General features: G+C 39.8%; 1 protein-coding gene across 1 annotated transcript in view; it reads right to left on the bottom strand.

Moving 5' to 3' along the window:
• The window catches only part of PLEKHG7 (pleckstrin homology and RhoGEF domain containing G7), a 34,299-nt gene extending 16,291 nt beyond the window's left edge, over window positions 1–18,008 (bottom strand). The window contains exons 1-9 of the mRNA XM_015283842.4: window positions 17,913–18,008; window positions 17,016–17,763; window positions 11,170–11,478; window positions 9,235–9,275; window positions 7,912–8,007; window positions 6,875–7,024; window positions 5,019–5,114; window positions 2,388–2,483; window positions 1,018–1,131 (exon numbers count right to left, since the gene is read on the bottom strand). Coding sequence (XP_015139328.3) covers window positions 1,018–1,131; window positions 2,388–2,483; window positions 5,019–5,114; window positions 6,875–7,024; window positions 7,912–8,007; window positions 9,235–9,275; window positions 11,170–11,478; window positions 17,016–17,751 — 1,638 coding nt within the window. The 5' untranslated portion in view covers window positions 17,752–17,763; window positions 17,913–18,008. The remainder of the gene's footprint in view (window positions 1–1,017; window positions 1,132–2,387; window positions 2,484–5,018; window positions 5,115–6,874; window positions 7,025–7,911; window positions 8,008–9,234; window positions 9,276–11,169; window positions 11,479–17,015; window positions 17,764–17,912) is intronic.
• Window positions 18,009–21,297: the final 3,289 nt, after the last annotated feature.

Below are 21,297 nucleotides of genomic sequence, written 5' to 3'. Positions count from 1 at the left end.
GTTTGCTCTCTGGCAATAAGGTTGTGTGCATCTTTCTGCATCATCAGCTGTAATGAAATGGGCCAATTGAAGACAAACTTCTTACTGAGGGTAAGGGTGATGTAAAGGCTTATATGCAGTTGCTGCTTTGAGACAGAGACAGAAGCTGCTCTACTGTTTTAACTCTTCATAAATGCTGTCTCTGCAGTGGTTGCTTGCTCTACCATCCAGGATGCTGCTTCCTCTCTGAGGGGGTATGGATTAATGGATTCTCTTGTGCAAGCAAAGCAGCCCAGCCTTCTCGCCATAGCCTGGCCAAAACCCACCCTGCTCTTTCACTGCAGGCTCCCAAGCCACGTGAATGCACTGATGTGCTTCTGGCTTTCTGTCTCCTCTTTTTTTGCCTTGCATTAAGTATCCCTTCCCTTATGGAGAAGGAAGTCATGATGATCTTCTCTGGCTGTGAGGCCAGTGTACATCACTGCTGATGATGTGAGGAAGGGCAGGCCATCTGTGCATAACAAACGCGAGGTCAGTGTTGCCAATTTTCATGAACCACCCTCAGCCCTGACCCTCCCAGCCCATCAGTATGACTCTATGTGTGTGTGTGATGCCACTGAACACTTGCAATGCTCCTGAGGCCCTCCAGCCCCTCAATGACATCCCCCCCACTGAGTCATGGGCTTACTTGGTTAAAATGTAGGTCAGCGTGTCAAAGGATTACGTGTGGAACACATGAATGCTTAAGGCTGACAGTACGTATTGCCTGTCTGTAAAAACCCAGCCTTTTTTTTTTTTTTTTTTTCCTTTTGGATTTTTCCTACTCTTGCCTGTTCTAAATTGCAAATATGGACAAAGGCAAAGGTGTACTCTGAAGGATGACTTCATAGCCATGATTATTCTCTGCAGTTCAAGTATTTACCTAAAATGCTGTCACTGGAAACAGTTTTGTTTCCAGTGAACCTTTCTGGTCTGCTGATAAAATCCTGTCAGAAGACAGGAAGGCTGGAGATAGTAAGAACAAAACCATCACTTTACCTTCAGGTAGATGCCAAAATCTTCCCTCTGTCTCAGCTTTTCCAAGTAGAAGACAGCAGAGGTATAATTGAGGCAATAAATCTGGTGTGTCTGGCAGAGGTCACCCTGGAAAAACTGCAGAAGAGGCTTAAAAGCTCGTCAAGAAAGGAAAATGTTATGACAAAGGGAGGAACACTCCTTTTAGTTTTGTAATGTGGGTTTACCTGAGACTACCTTGTACCTAGGGAGAGAGTGGAAGGGGGAGAAGTTAAAGGAGTGAAGGGTGAGCAAAACAGTACTAAAATTGGTATAATACTAAAAAATAAAAGTGAGGAGGGGTTCAAACAGTGGATGGGAGCCCAGTTCTAGTGGCTCTGCAGAGCAGTGAAGCAGTTTAGACTTTGTTCATTTTAAAAATAAACAATGTGAAACTTATGTAGAAGCTGAAGATCAAAAGCACTCTCTGTGCAAGAGATTTATGTGGCCTCACATTACATGCCACTTTATGTCGAAGTATGTTAGATAGCTCTTAGAATTACTGAATGACATCTGCGATAAAACTCATCTTTTCTGGGATTGGGACACTTGAAGTTGGAGGAAATAGGGGTAAGAAGCCCAGCTCTAGACTCTCTTTGCCTTCTTAAAATCTTAACCATGAGGTAGGGTCTTTCCCAGAAGCTTTCTATTGGTGTCTACTGCTACAGTAAGTTCAAGTTCGGCTATCACAGTGGTAAACTTGATGTTTTCCTGCCTGCATTAATATTACCTGCTGTTTGGCCATAAGGAAGTTGTGCAGGAAATAAAATGCTTGTGGGAGAGCCCCTGAACGTTGTTCTCACTCTCTTGCCTATCATGTTGACGACCTGAATGTCTTGGCAGCAGCAAGATAGTTGGGTCTGTTTCTGCCTCTCACTTAGCAGACACAGGCCAAAGTGCATATGTATCCCATTGAGCTCTTATATGTTCACTTAAATACATTTGTGGATCTGGTATGTGGAGTAAAAGAAGGATCTACGTGACGGACTGGAAGGAGGCAGGGTACAGCTGGAGACTGGGCCAGTGTCTGGCTTTAGGGAAATGTCCCCCACAGAGGGAGAAGCTTGGCTCTGTTGGTGACAGTCTCCTCAAGTTCTAGGCTGTGGTTCCCCAGGAAAGGAATATCTCTCTATGATTTTTTCCATGTACAGGGCAGCTTTCCATGACCACCTCAAACATGTTAATGAATAAAAATGTCCTACTGGTTGGAGGTACTTGAGGCTAAGACCAAACTGACTGTGACAGCTGGCATGTCCTTGACTGACTTGACTGCTTTAAGGCACCTGCATACCCTGATAAATGACCTGCTGCAAGGACCTACTGAGGTCAAACAAGAATATTTCTAATTATGTTACCTTTTTGAGTATGGAGATGGAATTCATAGGTGATCCTGACTCACTGACATGTTCTTTCATGGTTTCAAAAAAATTTTTCACGAAGATGAGACTTATCTAAGTAATGGGGAGAAAAAGAGAAATTAGCATGACTGAACTTCCTAAGTTTAAAATAATTTTATTTCTCATTCCTGACCTCTTCAGAGTCTTCAGGCCTAATACTTATCTCCATGACATCGCCAGGATTAGCTTCAGAAAATTACATCAAGTGCTTTAATTAGTCAGAAGATAAAATAAATCTATACAAATATCCAGTTCCATCATGATAATACCACGTGACAAAAGCTTTGAAACAGGATTATGATTATTCTGTTTAAAATTACTTTATGGTAACAGCTGTATTGGACATGAACCAACGTGGAATATCACATTGGGTGAATGATATCTACTGGAAAACATTGTATGTGACAGCTGTGACAATTGAAGTCTTCACACTCATTTGAGGAATAAATCACGTTTCATAGTTTGAGCTTGTTTGTGCTCTAGGAGATGAGGGAAAATTCTGTAAAATGCTTTAAAATGTAGAAACTGCATTCAAAAACCCCATATGAGCTGCAAGTTCACTTTACATGTTCCAAGGATGCCTAAGCTGTCAGTCAGATGTGGGTGAAAGCCTGTTCCTAACCTCTACTTGCCTCTCAAAGTGTTTGCTCCCACATTCACAACCAGGCTGAGCTTTAGGCCAAAGCTCATAAAGGAAGAATTGTATGGATTCAGCACATCGTCAGAGGCTCAAACTCTGTGTTGCCCATGGTTAGAACATATTGTAGTCCTGGTCAGATAAGGGCCATCACATGTGTTTGAAGGTTTTGCCAGGTCTTTATCAACCTTGTAATTTTCTCCAGGCATAGTTCTGAAGAACTTTCTTACATCATTGTATTACCTAATATTTCCCTGTGATCAGAAGACAACATCATCACCCTCTGTGATACTGGTAGGAAGTGCTGTTGTAGCTGCATGCACTGCCTTGTTTGGGAGCATGGCAGCTTATAGGGCAATGTGTCTTTCATTTTATTGAGGGCTCACTTTACACCTTTTACAGGATGCATTCTTTCATGGATTCAGCCTGCTGTCAAGAAGAAATGTGTGCAGTAAAGTGCATGAAAAAAAGCCATAGTAAGCACTGAGAGTAGCTACTTTTTTCCTACATTTGCCCACTCTTATTTAAACAAGTATGCACAGTAAATGATAATCTCTTGTTAATAATGAAAACAAAATGAGGAGAAAAAAAAGAAGGAAAGTGTATTAAAGATCATTCTCTCAAGTCACAATGAAGCTCCAGCCAAACTCAAAGTATTGTTTCCTAAATCACACACAACAATAGACATAATTTCCTTCTTTAAGTAACAATGAAAGGGATCAGAAATGACATATCAACTGAGTTCTAGTAGCTAGATGATTTTTATGATCTTAGCTCACAACAAGCACAAGGTGAAACCCATCAAATAAAATCTCTTTCCTTGTATTTCCAAACATGTTCACCTGGTGAGTGGTCAACTACTGAGCAAAGATGTGCTCATGCGTTTGAGCTCCGGTTAATTAAGATTATTGTTGTTAATTAAATCGGTTAATTGTTAATTAAAATGGTTAATTGTTAAAAGATTAACAAAATCTCTGCTCTGAAAAGCTTTTCTGCTCTTCTTGTTTTGCAAAAAAAAAAAAAAGGTGAGATGTCAGTGGTTAAGGCAAGGGCATAACAACAAGAGACAGAATTTAAAGTAGAAGATTTATTTAGGGTGTGTGATACGGTTATGAGTCATTGTGAGAATGATTGACCAAAGCCATTCAACTTATGAAGCTAAAGAGCCCCTTCCAACATTCACTTTGCTATTAAGGGTAGTACGTTTGTTGGGTTTTTTCTTTTGTAGTTCCTTTAAGTAGCTCTAAAGTCAAGGAAAACTTCTATGTGACTTCTAAAGCTATGTAAAAACTATTCTGGTTTTATGGGCTGCTTTAACTTTCAGGAGCTGGAAATGACCTCCCCACCAGGTGGCCACAAGTAGCAAAGAGCCAGAGCACACTGCAGCCAAGCCTCATCTTCCTAGTCCTCCCGGAAGCTTAGGGGTGAGTAGTACATGGATGCAGAGCATTAGCTCTGTGCTGGGAATAGTCCTCTATCCACACAGGGCGAACCCTGGCTACAGAAGGGTGGTTGTCATTTTGTTTTTCTTTCCTCTATCAGAGTGGCCTAATAGATATCAAAGTCCATCTATTTGAGAAAGGAAGCTTGTCACTGAAGTTGTGTTGCTGTTCTTAATTTTGCAGTAAGCATTGTGTAGTTGGTGTCCACATTCACAAATCCTTCTAAAAGAACTTTGTTTCTGAGAAACTCAAACTCTTGTTTGCTTCAGAAAAATCTGTTGAATGAGCTCTACATCATCTTTTGCTGGAGAATTTGCAGTAATTAATCCAGACACCCAAGCTGAAATACTAAAAAGAAGCGTCAGAAGGACTAATTATTTGAACTCATCTTCAATTGCATGTATTGAATCTGAATAGAAACCTTAGTGTTGACTCCTCATCTCCTTTTATTGGGCTGGCTGGTTTCTGATCTAAGTACAGTTTGCACTTTTTAAATTTTCTATTTCTTACCTTATTTAACTCCTCCAAGTTTGCAAAAAGTCTCCATAAGTCCACATCCAAGAGAAATTCGTTACTCTGGAGGTATTTTAGAGTGTTCATAAATATCTTTAAAAACAAAACAAATCCATGTTATTCGGCAGTTGTGCTTATTTATACATATAATGCTATTTTCATGAAAAGAATGTGCACTGTAATTCTGAAATGATCATTTGATTTTGGGGTGGGCAGAAGATAATACTATGAGAAACTCTTCCTAACCTGCCTGACTGCATAATACGGGGCTTTGTGCAAAGGGCAGGGTACGAGTGATGGCTCTGGGTTCTCTGTGCAGCTACTGCAGAAGTAGCAGTGTCCTTACTATGTTCTCTGTCTGAACGGGACCACCGAGCCTACTGGAGATAATGTATGGAAAAAAAACCATAGCATTGGAATTGTAGAGTTATAGATTTCTGTGCCTTTTAAAAACACTTACCCTCCTAACCCATACTGCGTAAGGTGTTGGGAGCCAGTACAAAAAAAAAAAAAAAAAAAAGTTGTTGGAATATCTTAAGGAACATGCTTGTGCAGGTTTTACATCTCTTTGGGTTCTATTAACCTGCACTGAGTGAAAACTGCCTTTGTATTTATTGTCTGTTTAAGTTGGTGCGTTATCTAAGCTCTTATAGGGATCTTGGAGCTGTGCCAAATCTGACCTAGAGCTGAAAAAGGCTTAAGAAATGTAGATTACTAAGTGGAATTTTTAGTGTGTGTGTGTGAAAAGCATTAATGAAAAAACCCCACGTCACTCAGGTGCTGAGACTGAATTGCTGGTGAGTTTGTGCAGCCTTGCATAATTCCTTAGTTGCCAGGAGCAGTAGACCTGAGAGCTTAAAAGGGATTTACCATGATCCTAAAGTTCCCTATGGAGATTCATTAAAATCAGTAAAATAGTTTTTCTAGGATTCATCTGCTTTATTTATTCATTTTATTTTTAGAAATCTTTTGACCTCTCTAAACAGAGTTGAGAAGGAAGGACACTTCCACCCTGTTGGAGCTGTTGATCACTTTCCTGTGAAGGAGAAGGAATTCAGCCCACTCCTCTATTTATTCCCTTTACTTCGCAATTCTACTTGTGCTGCCTAGATTACTTATTCAGCAACATGGAAAATGTTTCACTAACCTCATCTGTTTTTCCTTAAACTAATAATTAAATTGAGATTGTCTGTGCAAAATAAGAGAAAAATGATAGGAAGGGTTATAGGGAAGCATCCATCCTTTAAAATAGTTGTACTAATTTATGATGTGTGATGAATATAAATATTACACACTTACTATTCTTAGTAGTAGCTGTTCTATTCTTGACCATACTGAATACTTTTAAAATTCACCAGGATGGAGCCAATCTGGAGTTTTGGGAAGGAGTGTTGTTGGTTTGCTTGTTTTCTGGTAAGATCAGAACTACAGATCTGCTGTTTTCATGCTCTACTGAGGAATATCTAATCACAGATATGTATGAAGCTAAACCAAGAGTATTCTATAGACCTGTGATAATAGAGAAATATCCAGTAGCGTTAGTTGGAGGGTGGCTTCAGTTTAGAGTTAGAGAGAAGAGTAGTGAAATATCATCCAAAATTACTGGAGGAATCTGCAATGATACTGTATTTGTGAAACACTTAAAGCGATGTCCAGAGAGAGAGATTCCATCAAGAAGATTAAGAAAAAAGCAAGAACCAAAGAGAAACAGGAAAAGCAGGGAAGATAAGCGGGAGAAAAACCAAGAGTCCTGTAGACACCCAATGAGTGGTTACAGATGGCTTCACGTCTCCTGTGCTGCCAGCAGGGTAAATAATGTTTAATCATTTTTGAGAGTTGAAATCTGAAGTTACCATCTTGAGAACCAGCAAATGATCCAGAAAGTAAGTGCATTCACTTGTGAAAAGTTCCCACACTGCTTCTTCCTTTTTCACTTGCGGTCGGCCGTTGACATCTTTTTGCTCGGTCTGTTGAGCCTTTATAAATTCATGCCAAGATTTACTCTGTTGAGGAGGAAGAAAGAATAACTAACTTGCATCAACTATTTCAGACAAAATGAGAAGAATCTATGATCTATTTGCTCATGTAAATAATTCTGCTGCCAGTATGAGTGATTCTTATTCTGAAACCTTAAAGTGTCCTTTAAAAAGATTAAAGAACTCCCTGAAATTCTCCTGCAAAATATTCATAACATCAACATGCAGAATTGAGAGGTGGCACAGAACGATACCTTACGTTTGTAGGACGTTGTATCAAAAAACAAACAAACAAGAAAAAAACAGTGGGCAGCCTGCAAATGTTAATGAATTTAATTTGTTAAGGTTCTGGAAAGCAGGGATTTATGATGATCTCTGAGTTTTCAGATGATAAAGTCAATGTACCAGAGGACTAGGTCTTCAAGGGTTCTCAGATATCATTTAGCTTGGACCTGGAGTGACCACCATCAACTGACTGACCTGCTCCCAGGTCAGATGCTCATGTATAAGTTAGGTGCTGACAGAAGTCCTCAACAAAGAAATCCGTGGAGACCTGAGTATAATAGTTTGCTTTGAGAAGCAAAAGGGTGAGGTGGTGAGTGGATTGTCAGCTTGTGAGCGGGTTGTCTTGCTGCTGCTCTCAGAGGAAGGTGCCCTCCCAAATGAGAGCAGCACAGCAAAATCTGAGTGGTTGTGAAGGCTGTTGCTGCCTTATCTGACACTCACATTGCTTCCCTCCTCCATTTCAAACTATTAACTTATACCTCTGTTATGCTTCAATTTTGCAGATGGGATTCATATCCAGATTAATGTACTGAAAAATGTTGACTTGGGGATAAAACTTTTGCCTAATTTTCATCCTGAAGGGTTTAATAGATAGCTTTCTTGGTACGGTATACTGAGTATTTTGATACCTTGAAACAGCAAAAATCGTATGTGCCGCAATCTATGGCCTTCATGGTTGAAAGACAGTGTTCCAGATCAGATGCTTGCTTCTGTCTGTCTTTACCCTGTTTAATGACAAAAAAACCCAGAAACCTAATTCATACAATGTTTAGAATACTAATAAGAAGCTTACTCAACTCAGTAACCTTGCCATGATCTGTAAGGTGTGTGCCCTCAACCATGTGCTTTTCTTATATCTCCATTCTCTTCTACACTTAGATAAGACAGAGATGGCAGGTTTATTTGTAGTCATCGGTGGTGTGCATAGGTGCCTTAGAGGTGTGGGTGTGTAAGGTCTTGTTTATGCAACAAAACGGTCTTTGGTGGGGCAAGGCATTGGTATGGCAACAGACAATGGGCTACCACCACAATGCAGAACAAATAATGTTTCATTTCCTTCAGCACAGAGAGAAGTATGAAACAGCAAAACTCAGATTTGAAGTCTTCCTCCTTTCATCTTATTTACATAAATATTGAGTGAATTTTATTTTATTTCTTTATTTTTTAGTTTGTTAATTTTGAGCTTTGATTTGAAAAACTCCTCTGGTCAGCTGCATAGTAACATCTGTAAAAGGAATTTTTATAGAGCTTAAGGAGCTAGAGTATTTTTTCTTGAGGGATAATGAAATAAAAACAATTTCTTTTGGTTTGGCTTTACTTTTCAGGCCAGCAGTGCCACGTAAAAAAGTTTAGGCAATATTTATGAACCCAAATTTAGTGGTATGGATTGGCACGTGGAAAATACATGAAGGTATGTTTGAAGCAAGGTTGTGACTGAATCACCAGGGCTCTTGCCCTGGAAGCAGCCTCCTAGGGGTGCTGCTTGGGTGGGTGAGATGTAGAGCCATGTCCCCAGCTGGCACAACTTACAGCAGAGCCTGACATAAATACCCTGTGCTCCCTTACCATGGGCAGCTGCCTTGGGTGTCTGCAGCTGAAGTCCTCAAACGACATCTCCCATGAGAAATGTACCTTTGTTCCCTGCCCTGCTCTGTCCCACTGGTGCTGTGTAGTGGGGATCTCTCCTGCCACCCTGCTGGGCTGGGAGGCAAGGGTGCTTGCTGGTTGTCTTACCACGTGCAGAGGCTGTGCTGTTGGAACCACCCTACCTTCACTGCAGATGAATGACCAAGAGGGTGCTCGGTCCTGGGGGAGCTGTGACTTCCATGTTCAGCTCACCTGCTGGCTGCCTTTCTTCATTGGCAGTGACATAAATAAACTCTTTTTCACCCGGGTTAGTTGTGTGAGAAAGCAAGGTCAGTGCAAGGGAAGGAACATGGTGGAATACTCACAACTCCTCTTTTGGCAAAAGGCCACCTTGGCTTTTTGGATTCTATTGGGTAAAACAAATGTGTTGTAAGTAAAGAGATAGCTAAAAGTAAAACTGTTATTTATGTATTCCCCCCACCACTCTCCTGCAGTGAATCCCAATATACCACACTCTACTTGGCTCAAAGGTAATACTTATATTTAGACATTTTGTGTACCGGATTTTAAACCCATTCAGGCTGTTGAGAGGTCTATCTGTGATGGGATCTTGGATGATGCTGAACACTCCCACTTTCTGCAGGTGATCTGTGTGTGATTGCCAACTCTTAACATGGGAAAATGAGTCATATCTCAGGTCAATTCTTAAAGATACCTATTGTTTTGAAGGAAGAATTAGCATGTATCTGCTCTTCAGAGGTGTCTTGGGTCTATGCAGGTACTTTGGATACTTCATATGAATCTAATAATATTGCTGAAATAGTAAAAATATCATTGTGCAGATTTGTCTTTTCAGAAGTAGGAATATCTCTGTGAAAAGTCATGCCCATGGGATAACAGCTGGAAAACTCCCACGAATAAACATTCCTAAAATCCCCAAGCTTCAAAGCAGTCATAGGGCTAGCACAATGGTGCAGACTGTAATTCATGATCCTCACTGAGGATCAGGGAAGGCTGGGAATCCAGATGTAGGAATGCACTGGTGGGAGGTTAGAGATGCCTAAGTATATTCAACAAGAAATATGAAAAGCTTTTCTGAATTCAAGCTATCTTCAGGTTTGTGTTTGACTGGGAATTGCTGTTGAAACCATCTCCTTATAGGATTTGAAGACCTTGAGCATGGGATAGCTTATCTGCTTTTGTGAAAGTGCTGCTTGTGATATTACTCATTACATTTTTTGTGGAAAATTTTGTCTCCTGTCACCAGCATCTTTCAGTTTCTGGTAATCACACTGTACCCTATACTACTTCACTTGCTGTGAAAGTAATGCCTTTTATTTATTTTCATGGAAACTACAACAGAAACAAATAGCACAATAATACTATTTCATAAAACCAATTCTCAGCTACAGAAGACTATTTTTCAACATAGTCAACACCATTAGCTGCGCATTTTCACCAGCAACAAACAAGAGCCTGCATGCTTTCTTGTAGAAACCTGCATCAGTGGAGGTGACCCACTGTTGCCATTGCTGAAATGCGCCACTCATTGCCTCAGTGTGACATCGACTGTTTGGTTTCCATAAATGTTCAGCAAGTGTCAATGGGTGCCATTTTTTTTTCCACATGGAGGAATTCAGTGACACTCCTTTGCTTCATATGCACTTCCATGTCAGATGCCATTTTGTCAGACTGCCCCTCTGCTGCCATCTGTCACATGGCAACAAAATGTAATGGAATACTGGTGGGAAGATTCAGCCTCTAATGCCAAACCACCATCATCTGCCTCTGATGTCATGGGCAACATAATAAAATAGGAGGCATTATTTTCAGAGCAGCCCTCATATATTACACAACAGGTATTTAAGGAAATTGCTTGGAGGCCTACATTTCAGTGTTGGAAGGTCTCATGAATAACCTGTGGCCATGAGTTGGGTCTGCTGTCTTTGTAATTAGAGCACTGGTAGAAAGGGTAGCATAAGCCACTCTCCTTCCTCTGCCTGAAGCTGTCCAGGTAGGTGTTTGTAACTCAACTGATTACAGATGGAAATCCTGGCCTGGGCCCTGGTTGCTGATGGAGAGTGTGGAGGCAACCGCCTAGGCTTCATAAACTACCTCTTACATTTTGAATTCAACCATAAAATGAAGGAGAAACCCTAAATTGAGGGGAATTTTATAAAGAGCACTGTAGTCTTTATTGCACTGATCCTTCTTCCGTCCCTCCTTCCCACCCCATGCACGCACACGCTTGTCATATCTATAATGGGGCGTGGATGAGCGAAGCCCACCCTATGTCTGACCTCCATTTAGCAGCAGGGCTGTGTGGGGAAGGTAGTCCAAGGCACTGTCTGACACCAGCAGGTCGCCAGGGAACACCTCGAGTCCTGGCAAGCTCACCACCACAGAGCTACGCCTGCGCTCGGCTGATCTGTGAAACTCAACAATAATGCATGTCATCTCTCCTTGTGTAGCTGTGGAAGGAATTCCTGAAGTGCTCCTTGCTGATATGGGAGGAAGCGAGCTAAAAACTGAATCACAGTGGCTATGACATAAGGTATTAAGGGAGAAATGAGAAAAAAAATCTTCCAAAGCAGCAAATATCCTGTTGTCTTTTCAACTGCTCAGTGTTGCTAAGAATGAGGTGTTTACAGATGTGGCTTGCCTGAGAAGAGAGGTACCCGGGAATTTAAATACTGGAAATTCCTGGGTTCTTCTAAGATTAAGCAAAAACAGGACAAGGCTGTAGAACAATTTTGGCATTGGAGTCCACAGAAACGTTTAAACATTGTGGCCCTAGATAATGTATGTCTTGACTTTTGAACTTCATGTAACTCAGGTGATATCAAGAAAAGACAGTATAGCAATGAAAGAGTTTATTTTTTGTAATATATATAACCATTTTGGTAGTTTGTGCCATATTCTTTCTAAATTTTTAAGATGTTCTTTTTTCCTGCTAGTTCAAATACTTTGTATTTTGAATATAATGTGGCTTAGTCAGCCCGCTGATTGGAAACCAGTGCCTCTTTCCAGCTATTGTTGTTACCAACAGAGTTCATTGTCCAGAATGTAGATCCATCAAGAGGAATGACAGAGGCATTCTGTATTCAGCACTGTGTTTGTGCCAGAGGCTGCTCACATTCAAACACAGAAATTATTGGTGCATATCTAAAACCTTCTTGAATTCTGTTATTAACTCATGCCAATACCTAATTAATGGTATTATCATATGGTTGCAAAGTGGCTGATGTCTGCAGCTACTGTTCTGCTGCCTACCACTGAGTGATGCGAGCGTTTGCTTTGGATTTCAGACAGTCAGTCACTAAGTAGCTGAGGAAGGAGCCTTAACTTTTGGTGATCTTTGTATGAAGATTGTTATGAAACCACTTATGATTCCACTATGTAATCTCGGACAGCTGGATTATTATACAAGCTTGATGCTGCAGTATAGCACAGTATAATTCTGAAAGTCGTCATTCCCATAATAGGAAGTTCAGACAATTTATTTCAGCTTGCATACACAACATTTTTTTCCAGTGTACTATCGATCTCTAAGGTATCTAGCTTCAACTTCAGGATATATTTGAATTTATGCAGATGAACAATGGGAAGCATAGCTTCATTGTAACTGAGTCAGGTATTATTTCCCTAGATCTAAAAGGCCTTGAGCTTCAGAGATGCATAAACAAAGCTCTCACGTAGGAACGCAAGGCTGTGAGGTGTGGGAGCACACTTGGGTGTGTAACTACAATACACCCTTATATTCTGACATGCCTAGTGTGACTGATGACTTACATGCCTAAGTTAGGTACTCATCCTTCACAGATGAAGGCACAGATACAAGTTTCCGTGATCGTCTGACCTCATGCCCATAGGTACACTAAATGCTTTCAGTAATTTTAGTAGAGAATTTAAACTGCTGAGGTGCTGTGTGATCCATACAGACCCAAACACTGCTAAACTGCAATGTTTTACCATCTTTTTGTACCTGCAGATCCTGTAGGTTTGCCATTTTATTTCTTTCTTTGTGCCTGATTTCCTTAATAAGGGCAGGGTGCTGAAGGGCTTGAGCAAAAAAAAGTACTTTAGGGATGAACTCGATCACAAGGGGAGATATAATCTGTATGATAATTCCTCCTTTAAATCTGCTTGTTTTGTGAAGCAAGATACGGTCACAGGCTCACATTATGAAGAGATGAAAAATTATTAAAGACACTGAAGTAACTCATGGTCTGGAAAAATAAATATCCTGAGTATGGTTGTTTCTAGGGCATGAAGATTTTCAACTGATTTGCTTTTTAGAGTTCTATGTCCTGCCATGTTAGTGATCTTAGCCTAATGAGAGCTTTAGATATTGCTGAGGACAGACATCTATGTAAATCACCATAAAGGAATACAACATAGAAGGTGACCCCAGGGACAGGGATGGTCCCATTCTGGAGGCATTCAGGGCCAGGCTGGATGGGGCTTTGAGCAGTCTGGTCTAGTGGGAGGTGTCCCTGCATATAGCAAGAGAGTTGGAACTACATGATTTTAAGGGTCCCTTCCAACCCAAACCATTGTATTCTATGAGGTCAACATTTTAGGGTGGCCATGGTACTGAGATAGTTATCAGGTGATGACACTGGTAACCAAATGGCCTGGGGAGGGCATTTGGACTCTGCTTTAAAGAGTTTGCAACATACTTTATGGGCATATGAGATATTGAAGGAGAAGTACTTCAAGATAGCTGAGCCCAACTGTCTCAATTCATTGAAAATGAGCATCCTAAATAGGTTCTGAGAAGACTCTTCCCTAGCAGGGTGTCTGCAGGAATTATACTGAGCAGGGCAAGGAGAAAATGAGCTCAGAAGAAATTCAAGATTTTGTTTTATCAACATTTCTTTTTACTGTAATGTTGACTTCAGCATCTCACCCTGTCTCCACCACATACATTTCTCTCTGCTGCCCCTCTGGTTCTTTTGTTTATTTTGGCCGATTACTTTTAATCAGCATCAGTTCAGCATGACAACAGAGATGTACAGTCATTAATGAGAGCTGTGTGAGGGAAGGCTGCCTAAAATGAGCACTTCTGCCTAAAGGATGGCTTTTGAAAGTACAGCCTGGGAGTGGAGTGAAGAGAGAATCATTAGTACAGAAGGACAGCAATATGTCTTTTACCCTAAATGTTATATGAGGTAGTGTTGGAGGAGAGTTGCCAGCTGTCACAAAGTTCTTCTAGACAGACAGAATAATCTGACATTTCAGCAGATTTCTTTTAAAAAAGAAGAAAAAAGCAGAAAACTGAAAGTTTTTGTTTTATATTTCCACACACTCCAATATAGGTCAGAATGAGAAACAGAAATCATAGTACATCATCCAAACTTTTTTTTCCCCATTCTTTCCTGCTAGTGGCCCTGGAACAAAGATTACAATGTTCCCTCTGTGATTTCTTTGCTTTTAAAATGTCTGGATGGAAGCCCAGAGGCAATATCCTTGCTGACATATATTGGGTTCCCTCTGAAGCTGCCAGGCAAGTGGCTCCAAGAGAAAGTACGCACATTAAAGATTTAGTATTCTCCTGGTTTTAGTCATTTGCAATTGATGTTGTTCAAATTGCCACCTAGTTTGATACAGATCACACACAAATTCTCACCCCATCAGTGAGCTATGCTTTTATGTATTATAGTTTTGAGTGGGATCAGGGGAGGCTATTCCTGTAATAGGTGCAGAAAACCTGTTTGCATACTGAGACACAAAGATCTCTTCTCCCCCTTCTTCCCCTCCCCTCCCCCCCCCCCCCCCCCCCCCCCCCCCCCCCTTCCTTCATCTCCTCCTGTTTTCTACTGTAAATTCAAAGGGCTGAAGAGTAGGTTGAAAACTACAACAATTCAGAAAACTGTGGAGACCTCTTCAACAGTGAACATGTTATTGTGTGTGCACAAATCTGTTAAACTTTGTCTAGGGAATTACATTGCATATTGATTTATGGATTGTATGTACCTTTTTCCAACCCTCCCAGTATCAAACACAAATATACTTGAAACAAAGACCTGTTGGCAAACTGCTAGCATTAAAAGAGATTTTAACCTCAAAAATGAGTAAATACTCGGACAAAGAGGAGGTACAGCTCAACTGATGATATCTGCTGCCTTAGGAAGTGAAACCCATCATGGCACAGTCACAAAAAGCAGTGTACTTCTATTTGTTGTGAGGCTTATCTTCTATAAGCCCTTCTCATGAGTGCCAGTGCTTTTAACATACCTGACTCATCTGCATGCCACACCTGAAATCTCCAAGGGAATCAAGTGGTAAAGTGAACCACCCGTAGGAAAGGTGTTGCTATTAATGGTGGTACTACCTTCTAATTTCTTTTCTTCTGGGGAGAAAATAAATTCCATTTCCTTTCTGTAACTGAACATCTTAAGGAAAAAAAAAAACATGGCTGAATCATGGCTGACTTTTAATCAAGGTTTTACTTTCTGATAATGGGTGTAAGATCTTGGTACAATTCACGCAGAAACTGAACTTGACAGAAAATGCCAATACTAATTTATAAAATTTGAGTATTCTTATTGTGTAGGATTAACAATCCCTTCATCCAGCAGCAGCCCTCAATTTGTTTTGCTAACACCTGAGAACAATATTCAGCTGTTCTGCTGGCTTCTTTGCTCCCCTTTCCCTCCCACAATGTTATGAAGAATGCCACTCAAGATTATGAGATGTTTCACATTCTTCAAGTCGAAATTTGACACTGCTAATCCAAGCAGCTGGACCTTTCTGCAGCTAGTTCCTAGTGCAGAGCTCTCAGATGATCCAACTGAAACACATTGTAAAATACTGCTTAACATGACAGGGAGGGGGCTGCCTTTGAAAGAAAATCTCATTAAAATGTTTAGTTTAACAACCCGGTGACACAAATTTCTCAAAGTAAACCTACAAATTGAAGTTGAGTTGTGCATATATGCCTCACTGTTCAGTTCTTCTTAGTGAAGCGCATTCATTAAAAACATAACAGAAGTGAAGCTTGGAGTAAGATGAAACAAATATACGCATACCTTTGTGTAGGCAATCCACTCTTCTGAAAGAAAGTGAGATATTTTTGTTACTTGGTCAGAAAGCAAGTAATCTGATGTGAAAAAAGCTACTGATTCATTGAGAAATATACTTGAAAAACTTCGTACCTAATTATTTCCACTGTTGTGGAGAAAAGAGCAGGACTCAGTTGACATTCAGAATGTTTTCAGTGTTTGATGGGGGAAAAGTACCTTTGTTTGTGGCACAAAACTAACCAGTTAGTAAAGAGTGCTACATCAATTTGACACCATCCATGTTCAGTGTAACACATAGGTTCTTTGCGTGAAGTTGGAGTCAAGCATGCGTTTTAATTTAACTGCTTATGGAAGTAATGCAGGTTCTCTGAGAGTAGATCTGGCAGCAAAGCTGGCCTATGCATTCCCTCTCCTGTTCTCAGAGTAGAGCTATAGGACGCAGCTGAACAGTAGAAAGGTGGAGGGTTAGCTCCTCCCTTGCTTCTTTCTCTTTACTGACTCCAGCACTCACTGCACCAGTGTTTCTTCAGAAAAGATTATACAATTGGCTGCTTGCTTTTGGAGCTGAGCACACCAATGGAGGGGGGCAATGAATGACAGAACTGGGTAAGTGGAAGTAACAAAAGGGAATGGGACCTTTCTTAAACCTTAAGATTTGTTTTAGTAGTAGCAAACCTTAATTTCAACTGTTTCATTCTTGGTCATTGTGGGGCTACTAATGCTGTATAGTAAAAAAGAATACAGAACTGTATTGGCTTAGGAATAATGCTGCTGATGGACCCAGGAAGGAAAATAACTCCCTAAAACCCAAATAGACCTTAGTTAAATTATCTGGTCTTTTTCTCTCATAGCCCCACAGACAGCTATACTGACCATCAGAGTGAATGGACAGAGGTGGGAAGTGGTGGCCATGCATAGGAGTTGGGCAAGGCCAACTTGGTTACTGATAGCTGTAACTGTGCTCTCTTTCTGATTTGGAAAGAAAAATCTCCCTTCCTGATGAGTGTAAAAATTGGTCTGTTATAGCAATAAAACATGGGCTGGTTTTCAACTCAGATTAGGAATTAGGCTGTAATGAATCAAAACTGAGTACATGAGCTTGAAAAGGGGGCTTTGTCATCCCACTGTGCTTACCTGGATACCCTCCTGTGACACGCAGCTGAAGCGTGGGAACCTCCTGGGCAGTGTAGCAGAGTTGGCTCGCCAAGAATTTTGGAGCATCTCCTTGGGTGTGCCATTGCTGAGAGGATCTTCTTGCCTTGGTAACTTGAATTCAGGGTTGGCAGACTCTGGGTCTGCTGAAGTTGTCTCTGTCTTTGCTTTGGAAGACAGTAATTTCACGTAGACACAAGAAGGCAATGACAGTGAGGAAGACTTAGTGCACCAGGGTGGAGTTTTACAAATATGGTGAAGAGAGCCTGTGTATTCTGTTTGATTCCCCAGCTGAGCCGTGTCAGAGAAGTCCTGAAATGTCAGTGCCTGTGAAGCAGAGGCCATCCTTAAACGCCTTAGGGTTGGAGAAGTGGAAATTCTGGCCAGAGCATGCCGGTCAAACTGGAAAGCTGTGTGATGGCTCCCAGTGCACTCCTCTGTTGGAAGCTTCAGAAGTGAAGACTCAGTATACCCTCGTCTTTGAGTGCAGTCACCTGGCGGTGTGGTGGTGTCCATATAAACTGATACTGGTTGTGTTTCACAAGGACTGAAGGTGTCTTCTGGACTGTTGCTTCCAAACAAAGCAGCATTTCCTTTATGAAGCTCACTTTCCTTGTTTAGAAGTTCCATGTTGACGCAGGTTTCTTTCACCAGGTCTGGAGAATGATCAGAACTTGGTTGTTGCATCTTTCTTGACAGCATGAAGATTTATATCTGCGTGCACCAAGGAAACATGATCAGAAAAGGTTCTTAGAATCTTGTTGTATGAATTTTTATATAGGAGAATATGTCAGTTGAAAAAGTCTAAACAACATAACGTGGTTACGTTATATATAACATAGCACTAGTACAGAAACTATCACCTGCAGTTTGAATCTCGTTTAAATGTGGATTTCAACAGCTTTAGGACTTTAGTATTTCTGCTAATCATGAGTGTGCAAGCAGTGTCAGCATCAGTCAGCAGAAATAATTGGATGGTAAAGACCAGCTGTGTACTTGGGAACTGTGTTCATCTATTGCTGTAGCCATCTGATTTCCTGTTGCAACTCCCCCATGAATAAATGAGACTGTAACTCTGCTGTACACGGAATAAAACTGAAGTCACTGGCTCTCTAGACTCTACTGGTTGCTAAATAGTTTACATACAAACAGTAATTACTTCCTGAAAGCTTATGCACATACAATTTAACACTGATGTAAGGTGAGTCTAATCGTTCTTTTCACCAGGAAAAGTCTTTTCTTGTAAATGTTAAATTCATGTAATCAACTAATGAAGAAAACAGTTTATCAAAGTACCTTATCTCTTGATTGATGGTTAAATAATGTTCTATGACTCACAAGGCTCTATTTCAAGATGTTTTGATGACTAGTCTCTCTAAAACTGAACTAGCATTTCAATTTGTAACTGGTGACTATTAAGCCTCTTCAAATTATGTAACTTGTCTGCTTCTTTTGCTAAAAGGAATCTTAAAGCTCTTCACGATTTCTGGCTTGTTTGGGCATTTTTATTTATTAGAATGAGTTTATTCACACGTATGTTAGCTTTTTGCTTGAGCTATAGATAGAGTTTTCAGCGCTTATGTAGTCCCGTAAGACTGATTTTTTCAGTGATAAGAAACAAATCCTCTCATCAGGTTATCTGGTTCAAAATGCTTTTTTTTACAAACTCTTTAGCGGGTAGAAGACAGTCTTTCAAACATTTGCATGAAGCAGTAACATATCTTTATGATGGAATTATCTTCACTCACAGCCTCAGTGAATAGCCACAAATATATTAGCATCTATACGTTCTTCTTTGGTAAATAAACGCTATTTCCACCATATGCTCATTAAAATGGACATAAAAATCACATTTTCTGTATATCATCCGTGACAATACTAAAAAAACAGCTACTATTTTTCAATTCTGAGCAAGATATGATTGCACACCACTGCTGTGAGATTTGCTACTATTGCTTTGCGATTCTTTAAGATTTGTTTTGTGAAGTGCAATCACATCTAGGTTATATAACAAAGGAAAATGACTGATCATTGTTTGGGCAGGCAGTCTCTTCGCTTTTTTTATTAAATAGCCACTTCTTCCCCATGGAGAGTTTTGTAACCAGATACAGAATTTCCAGATACTCATGTGAAGAGAATTCTGTTGTGGAAATAGAAAAGATTAAAGAGGTATTTAAACTAAAAAGAAAAACAAAGAAAAAAAGTCCCAAAAGATAGAAGTAAAAATGTAATAGAAAGATTTTTTTAAGGAGAAGCTCAAGGAATGGTTCTTAAATATTTTTGCAGCAAAATATTTGTAAAGAAAATACAGTGTAAAAAATTCCAGGAATACTCCACACACATTCAGAATAATTATAGTGTACGTGGTTAAACTTACCAAGCTAGCTGGGTGAAGATTTACCAGCTCCCAGAATGTAGTATCCTTCTCACATACAATTGAATTTTCAACTAGTGCTTGATTAATTGCACATTAAGCTTAGCGGCAGAGACTGTTTTCTCTCTTGAAGCCTCCTTCCCGAATGCTGGTATAGGGAACTAGTTTTTCTTCTTGTAGATTTGTTTCTAGGGGATTTGTTTATCAGGTCAGACGGAAGTGGCTTCAGGATCAATGCCCATTTACAAATGGTAACAGAACCCATACATTTTATTAAGCTTAATTTTGTTTATATTTCTTTTTATACTTTTCACATGGCTAAGTTTGGCAAGAGAGATCTCAGTCAAGTCTATAATAAACTGCAAGGGTAGATGAAATGCCTCCACCCACTTTTTTATTTATTTATTTTTAATTTTTTTGCTTGTCTTGATTCATTCAGCTGCATCTAACTCTGCAATGCTCATCTTTTGTGGAAGAGTAGTTATGATATATCCCTTGGCTACATTATTTACAATCAGATTTTAGTATTAGCAAGTGTGTTGGCTGAGTAATTCTGAATATAGACAGATCTTAGCACTAGAATACTTGTGAATTCATCATAATGCCCATAATTCTTATGTCCTCTGTTCCTGTCAGTCATTACGTTTATGTGCAGCACATAAGCAGGTATATCTGCTGCCTAACTGAAATCTTCTGAATGTACTTAAAATCTACTGCTATGATTTTAGTTCCATGTATTCATATTATGTGAAATTATCTAAGTATACCTTTGCAATGGCCAGTCCCCAAATTATTACAGGATTGGCTGGACCAGATTGTAGTCCTGCTCTTGGAAACCTCATCCTAAATCTAATCCCAATTTCTGAACACCTAACCATTCAAATATTGCTTTTCTTTTGCCTTACATGCAGTCCAGTGGATGAGAGATGTGGCAGGGTGGGTAAAAAGGGCCGTTGATAGGATGGAGAAGTCAATTTGTTATCTGGGAAATTCCTAATCTGTGGAATGCTCCTGGAAGAGTATATAGTGAAGAGTAACTATTGTCAAATATTGATTTTTCTTTCTTTCTTTCTTTTTTTTTCCCAACTTCATATTTAGTTTTGTCACCTCTCAACATCTTCATTAGTAAAAGACAGTTAACCACTTGCTCTCCAATTGTTTATGCATTGCTATTTCTGCTATTATAACACAAGTACTTCTTAAAAAATCAGTAGGCAGTAATACTTCTACGGAAGTTAGCAAGAAATGCAACATATGTTTCCACTTGTACATAACAATTTCTGTATAAAGCATAAATGCTTTATATTTATTTATGTTTAAATTCTTCTGGAGCAAGAGAAAATATGATCCATTGAAAAAAAAGTCTTAAAAAAGCAGAAAAAAAATCAAAAGCACTATTCATAGAAAAGTTCTGTGACATACCATGAAAAGCAGAGACCTTTTCTCTTCTTAGGAATAGTTTCCATGGAACTTAAGTAGCCATTTCTCTGCATTTCCAAAAATGAATGGGAAAAAAAGCCTCTTTCCATTTAGTAATCAGTGACACTCACAATTTAACTAACAGCCAAAGAGGATAAATGGCAGCAGGAGGAGCAGAACAGTAAATTTCTCAAATGTTTCTTCTTTTCTATAGGAAACCAGTTTATTTGGCTTGCAGTTACCTGTAGGTACCTGTACTAAGCTAGGGTTATGTAAAAAAATAATGAAGGAAAAGATGTGTTTGGTGCTGAAGTAAAAATGGAAATGATTTGACTGCCTTCACAAAACTTCACTCTACCTAAAATTGATATGGGCCTAGTCAAGCACTGTTTTGGATATGTAATACTTTCTACCATAAAGATAGATCACTTCCAAAGTTGAAACATTTCTATGTT

The sequence above is a fragment of the Gallus gallus genome, chromosome 1 (assembly GCF_016699485.2).
Source record: "Gallus gallus isolate bGalGal1 chromosome 1, bGalGal1.mat.broiler.GRCg7b, whole genome shotgun sequence".
In the NCBI taxonomy this organism is placed as follows: Eukaryota; Metazoa; Chordata; class Aves; order Galliformes; family Phasianidae; genus Gallus; species Gallus gallus.
This window is presented reverse-complemented; position numbering and strand designations above follow the sequence as displayed.